The sequence below is a fragment of the Triticum dicoccoides genome, chromosome 3B, assembly GCF_002162155.2.
Source record: "Triticum dicoccoides isolate Atlit2015 ecotype Zavitan chromosome 3B, WEW_v2.0, whole genome shotgun sequence".
NCBI lineage: Eukaryota > Viridiplantae > Streptophyta > Magnoliopsida > Poales > Poaceae > Triticum > Triticum dicoccoides.
In genome coordinates, this window is record NC_041385.1 from 658,596,692 (window position 1) to 658,603,703 (window position 7,012).

Genomic DNA, 7,012 nt, shown 5'->3' on the forward strand with positions numbered 1-7,012 from the left:
AATTAAGATCATTTGTGGGCTTAATTAGACAAGTACTGTTGTATCGGTTCATTTTGTCCAGCTTTTGCACGTGTAATCAACTCAGTTGTGTGGCATGGCAGTTTAACTATTGACGGACCGGCACTCTATCTCTGGTATTTGGAAGATATCAATATCCTGGCCGGAGCTATAACTCAATTTGTGATGTTTCAAAATAGTAAAAAAATCAAGATTTTCCAGAACATTTCTATCATTCTTTCGGATTTTTTTGAGATATATTTTCTTAAGATTGCTGCGCCTTTTTTATGGTCTAGTAAGAAGGTAGAGTATGTGCCTTGAAAATGTCTCACCACAGCATTTTTGCTTTGCGCACACTGGAGTAACATGCTAGGCTCTCCTCATATAACATAGGAACAAAAGGAATAATTTCAGAGTCCATTCTATTCATCTCCGCCGCTAACTCTTCTTTGGAGCATGTCAAACTATTCCCTGAAGAAGTTGAAGGCATATCAAGAAGTGGACTACTGGCAAGCTGCACCTGATCAAGTGAATGCAGATTTAGAATTGTTTGCTCTACTGGATCATATAGACCTATTTTCCTCCCAGTGTTGAGCAGGATCCTCCCATGATCAGGACCAACAGCTAATGGCACCACAATACTTGTCTTGAGGGAATAGCCAGGACATGCTTCCAGGTTAATTGTGTATGCTCTGCCCCATTGGCCATGCTCTAGCTTCCATACATCTAATATGTCTGCCACTGGATCTGCTAGGACAGCGCATAATACTCCCTCAAGCTCAACAACAAATGCACGACAGCTGTTTCTGCTATTCCATCTTGCAAACCACGAAGGACACGGGACGACATCGAACGTTCTTTTAGCAAGGTTGAATGAGACAATGGCCCATTCACAGCACTGTCCCAACCTTGGTTCACTCATCCAGTACAGCATTCCTTCAACATAGGCCGGTGGCATATCATTCACAGGCAGAGGAGGTACCGAGATCTGTTGGGCAGCACTCCAAGAGTTACACCAGTATAACGCGCATGTCATGTCATACTGACGAGATTTGAAGTCCTTCCGGTGATAGAAGATTTCCACGATAACATGTTGACGAGTCGAAGGGCTGAAAGTCAAGCCAACATTTTTATTGCCGACTGTAAAAGCATGCTCTTCTGCTTTAGGCATTCTCGAGGGAAGGTGCAAATTTGGCCCCAGGTTACGGTAAACCCTGTGGAAACCTGTACATGGATTGCAGAGATAGTCCTTCGTCTCGGTGCTTACCAAGTTCAGCCCATGGCAAGGCTTAGAGCAAACCACCTTCGTATCAAGCAATGTACTGTGACTAGGAGCTTCTTGGAGGCATTTATTCAATGGAGCGAAACTGAAGCTCAACTGTCCAGTGCTCTTGACCACAAGCATGAACTTAGGTCTTTTGTCCATGTTCTTATGCTGAAAGTATGACCGAATGAAGTTTTCACTCTCAATCAATCTGAACCACTTCTTGCAGACAAATTTGTACTGTATGGCTGATTTAGCTGGGAGGCGGAGTAGGATCTCTCGAGTCACCTTTGCCAGGTCAGATGACAAGGCTTCATCTGTTCTATGCACGGGAGCAAGGGTCTCTTGAATGAAACCGAATCTTGAACTAGGACAAGCATATTCTGGAATTGAGTGTGTCTCCGTGATTGAAAGAATGGTTTCCAGAGCCTCAGACCTAGGGTCATAGGTGTGAACCATTTTCTGATACTTGTTGAAAATCTTGTGCATGCTAGTAGTGATGATTATCTTCTTCCTTGGTGACCTGTAACTACGAAAAGATCCAATAACTCTCAAAATTTGTGACTGACGCAAATCTCTTGCCAGGTGCCCCGACAAATGAATTCGATGATTCAGTAACCAGTCATCAGAGCTATAGTCCAGCAGTTTCCAGATCTCCAAAGTGTTACTACCATGAGGGATTCTGTTGCGAACCAAACATAGTTGCTCATCCATCTCCATTAGTTGCTCTCCTGATGAGGCCAACCAGGAGGCCGGCGGCGCTCCTGGTACCCAGAAGGGCGGTGACCGGATACATGCGAAGGTCTCCTCTGCAACCGAAAAGGACATGATGGCAACACTTGGAGTCGTGATGAAATAGGAAGGGTTCATCAACCAGTGCAGGCAACCATTGGCAAACACAGGAGATAATTTGTTGGTACACGCATTGCTAACAGCGGCACGTGCAAATTCACGCAGGTTGGAGGGTACTCCTCCGGCGGCAGGCCTCCAACAATCCCCAAAACGGCCTCCAGTCGTGTACACCTCGCACCTCACCAACTTCAAGTCTCTCTCATGAACCAACCCATTGATCAACCTGACCACCTTGTGCTCGTCTGTGTGGGCATCAAACCCCAGCCCAGCAGTGGACTTGGATCCTCGTACAGCGGAAGGCGGCAGACGCGTGGCAGCCCGTGTGGCCGCGTTGCAGATGTAGTAGGCCGTGTCGAGAGCATCATAGAGAAGCGTGAGGCCATGGCACGGTGCGGGCGTCACTACTTCCACACAGTTGCCACGGGCACCTTCGATGGTGAACAGTAAGTCCCCGCGATCTCTGGGGCGGCCTGATGATGATGACCGCGAGAAGGAACACGAGTAGACTGTGGTGGAGTCGAATGTGGCGGTAGGCGAGATGTACATCAGCTTGGCTGGTGGTGCCGGCCGCCTTGCGGCCTTAGCTGCTGCCATGTGGAGGCGGCGGAATTCGTCAGAAGATAGCAGCGCAGCCCAGCTGCGGCAAACTGCCCGGAAGCGGAAGACAGATTTGATGGGGAGCCACTGCAGCACCTCCATGATCATCTCGTAGGGAAGCGATGCCGCGCAACCATCTCGTGCAGTGGCCATGTGTACCCCCCTTCGCCTCCCCTTGGTGACCTCCCTCGGCATGGTATCCTCCCCCCTGCTGCTATCCATCTTCAACGCCCAATCGAGGTCTGACATACCCTAGAAAAAATCGAGGCCTGAGATACCCTAGAAAAAATCGAGGTCTGAGATGCAATCAACACATGGGGAAAATAACAAAAATAAAATCACTGCTGTCAGTATTAGCTAGCTCATTCAACTGATGGAATCAAACAACTTGGATCTAGTCTAGGGTGAAAATACTAGAGCAGAAGGGGATCTGGTTCCTCGTCGACCATGAAAAAAGATGAAGAGATAGTCCGTTACCGATGGGAAGGCGGGGTCGAATCGCGTCCTGCGGGCTCAGAGTTCCTTCAGCAGGAGGATTGGCGTCCCCTTGGCGGAGGCGAGGCGCAGGAAAAGACTCGTTTTTTTCCCAACTGAGGAAGAAACAGCGCAAGGAGAGAGAGGGAGCTCCTATATGACGCACCACGCGCTGAGAAGCAGCGAGCGCCCTTCCGGGCCGGCCCATGTGCGGCCGGCACGCCGCCTGTTTTGTTTTCGTCTATTCCTTTTCCTTTTTTTCTTTTCTTCAATAATTCAGGATATCAACAGCTTCTAAATTTCAGTAAAAGTTGCTAATTTTGAAAAAAAACATGATTTCGAAAACAAATCATTATTTCAAAAAGATGCTCGGGAACTAAAAAAATGTTCATGATAAAAAAAAAGTTCATGCATTCGCCAAATGTTCACGAATTTGCAAAAAAATGTTCATGATTACAAAAAATGTTCTCAAAATTTAAAACATGTTCACGAATTAAAAGAAAATGTTCATGATTTCAAAAAAAATCAAGGATTCGCTAAATGTTCAAGAATTTGCAAAAAATGTTCATGATTACAAAAAAAATGTCTTAAATTTAAGATAATGTCCGTAAATTCGAAAAATGTTCACGAATTTGTAACAAATGCTCATGATTCCAAAGGAATGAACATTTTTTTTAATATGATGAAAATGTTTTGAACATCGATGAACAAATTTGGCATTTGATGAACTTATTTTCTAATTTGAAGAACAAAATTTGTATTAGAGAAAAAATTTGGAAAAAATTATGAACAAAATTTGCATTCCATGAACATTTTTTTGAAAAAAATGATGAACAAAATTTTAATTCAGTGAATACATTTTGAATGTGATGAATATTTTTTGAATCTGATGTACAAAATTTCAATGAAAAATAAACTGATGAACATTTTTTTAGTTTGATGAATATTTTTTGTATTTTTATGAACATTTTGAAATCTGATGAACAAACAATTGAATTGGATGAATTTTTTTTGGATTGTTGAACTTTTTTTGCATGGTTGAACATTTTTTGAAATCGATGAACAAAAATGTTGTTAACGAATTTGAAACAAAAAATGCCAAAAATAGTCAAAAAGTGAAGAAGAGTAAAATAGGAAAAAAAAGGGAAAGAAAAAACGCAAAAGAAAAAGGAAAAACAAGGAAAAAAATTAAAAGAATAAAAAAGGAAAAAAACAGTATAGAAAACATAAAAAACAAAAAAAAAGAACCTTCCCAAAACCGGCAGAACCAGAGGAAGGGAAGCGAACTGGGCCGGCCCGATAACAGAAGGAAAGACGCGGAGGGGGGTGGGGGTACGCGCTACGGTGCTACGCGGCGACCTACGCGCCATATAGGAACCGCGGGAAAGAGAGTGTGAATATTTACCGTCGATATTGTCCGTCTTTGAATTTGTGTCCCTTTATGCCAGGAAACCGGCAACGGCCTTATGGGCCGGCCTTCTGCCTTGGAAAAGATGGTCATGTTCTTGTCACGCACGATCATATAAATATGTTTCCTCCTGACCCTTGCTTAATGTCCTTCACCACTTCCTTCCAATCTCCTTTCGCTGGAGGATATCATGGTGCCATCATCCAGGAAATAATTGCTAGGAAAAATGATATGATTTCATGTACTTTCACTCATGAACATAGAGTTTTTAATTTCGAAGCGCATAATCTTGCCAAGTTTGGTTATAATTTAGGTGTAGGTCGTCATATCTGGTTGGGGTCTCCTCATGACCAAAACATTGTACCTTTAATTATTGACTAGTAAAAAAGGCGAGATTTCTCAAAAAAGAGAAGATAAATATGTTTCCTTGTCTCAAAAAAAAGATAAATATGTTTCCTTGTCTAAAACAAAAGATAAATATGTTTCCGACCCCTAAAAAAATATGTTTCTGTCGCACCATAAAAGGATGCCACCTAAAAATGCTACGCCAAACAAAAATGCATCTGCACAAGTAATTTTTTGTGTTTGTTTGTTGGAAGCAGCTCACACTTACCAAAACAGAACTCGGGATTTCATGAGATTTCTGTGTCTGTGTTTCTTACTTCTTTTTGTATTTTTCTCTGTTCCTTTTTTATTCTTATATTTTCTCATTATTCCCTTTTTGTTTAATTTAAGAAAACTGGTCGCAGTTTTCAAGACTATGTTTAAATTTTTCATAAAATGTTTCAGTTTTTTGTTTACATTTTTTTTCATATAAAAGTAAAAACAAAAGTAAACCAAGAAAATTAACTAAAAAAGGATAAAAAAATGTTTAAACACTACGTCACTCCGCTCGGCAAAGACAATAGCAACAAAACAAAATAGGCCGAGGCCCATATATGGTGCATGTGTCACCAACCTCCTGCATGATGCACAAAGTGTCATGGAATTCCTATTTGGTGCCTATAGCGCTGGCAAATCCTATTTGAGGCATTTACATTAAGGACGGGTCTAGCTGGCGGCCGGGCGCTCGCTTGGGTTCGCTAGCGGCCGGCCAAATAAAGTAAGTGCCTGTCCCTTGATCCCAGGGACTAGACAACCGCATACTAAAAAAGCAAAATTATTGTAATTCAAAAATACTAAAAAGGACATTGTTAATTAATCATCTTATGTGGTCTCTTCTCATGTGATGGATGCCTGCATGCCGTTGCATTAATGTTCCTCATGTTCATCCCTTGTGCATTAATTTTTGGTTTTCAAAATTATAAAAGACATATCTTCCAAACTGCGCATAGAAATTCAGATCCGTTTTCACTAAACCCTCGCGATTCAAAAATACATCTCGCATGGGGATGTTTCGACGAACTAGTCTTCTTGCCAACTAAACATCAATGTATGTACAACTAGACTACATTGTCGCGCCAACTGAGCATATGCGTGTGCCAAATAATCCTGCCAACTGAGTATATGTGTGTGTCAATAGTCCTGCCAACTAAACATCAATATGTGTGCAACTAGACTACATTGCCGCGTCAACTGAGTATATGTGTGTTTAACTAGTCCTGTCAACTAAATATCAATATGTGTGCAACTAGACTACATTGCCGCGCCAATTGAGCGTATGTGTGTGCCAATAGTCCTGCCAACTAAACACCAAAGTTGTCATGGTTGCTAGACTGCAATCTCATAGGAAGTTGAATCATGCAGATCCAAAAATTGATTTTGAAAAAGGTTGGACGATGTAGTACTAAAGTTGCATAATACAGTACTAAAGTTACACCATATAGCATCAAATTGGCATTAAAAAAATTTCGTTGAAACATACTCATGCGAGATCTAGTTTCAAAGATCTCGTCGCAAGAGTTACAGCAGTGAAAACGGATCTGAATTCCGACGCGTGGTTTGAAAGATATGACTTTTTAAATTTAAAACTCCGAAATGAATATGTGTGGACCTGTTCTGTTTGGAATGGAGTAATCAGTGTGAACGCATTTAATGCTAACAGTCACCTGTACTAGAAGACAAAAAAATTTAACAGACATGGATGCGAGACGCGCCGCTCCATTCAACCAAATAGCGCGTATGCACTTTTTAGATTTTAGGTTACATTAAATAGTCGGACTTTTGCACTGCACTTGATTTTTTTTTTGAGCGAATGCACTGCACTTGAATGGGTCGTCCCATTTAACTAGCATACAAACTAGATGTTTCGGCCCATATAGGCTTCCCTTCGCATCAGTTTTAGGAAGCTTTCCCCCTCAATAAAAAAAAGGAAGCTTACAAACATATTTTCATATATTTCTTTTCTTTTTCACTTTTTTTATTTGTTTGTTTCCATTTTCATATTATATTTCTAAAGTTTCCTTCTTTCAGTCTCTTTT

General features: G+C 41.5%; 1 protein-coding gene across 3 annotated transcripts; it reads right to left on the minus strand.

Annotated features, from left to right (window-relative positions):
- Nucleotides 1-276: 276 nt before the first annotated feature.
- LOC119277673 lies at nucleotides 277-3,295 on the minus strand. Of its 3 annotated transcripts, none has more exons than XM_037558966.1 (2): nucleotides 3,188-3,295; nucleotides 277-2,962 (listed from the first exon to the last, which is right to left on the minus strand). In XM_037558966.1, exon 2 carries the CDS (start codon nucleotides 2,957-2,959, stop codon nucleotides 326-328), a length of 2,634 nt encoding a protein of 877 aa, XP_037414863.1. In that variant the 5' UTR covers nucleotides 2,960-2,962; nucleotides 3,188-3,295; the 3' UTR covers nucleotides 277-325. The 3 variants fall into 3 exon arrangements, with proteins under 3 accessions (XP_037414863.1, XP_037414862.1, XP_037414864.1); XM_037558965.1 differs by having other exon boundaries at nucleotides 277-2,989; XM_037558967.1 differs by having other exon boundaries at nucleotides 277-2,979; nucleotides 3,188-3,289.
- Between the last annotated feature and the right edge of the window lie 3,717 nt (nucleotides 3,296-7,012).

Bases quoted from the DNA above. Each gene is read 5' to 3' on its own strand.
- LOC119277673 (XM_037558966.1), bottom strand. From the start codon at position 2,959: ATGTCAGACCTCGATTGGGCGTTGAAGATGGATAGCAGCAGGGGGGAG.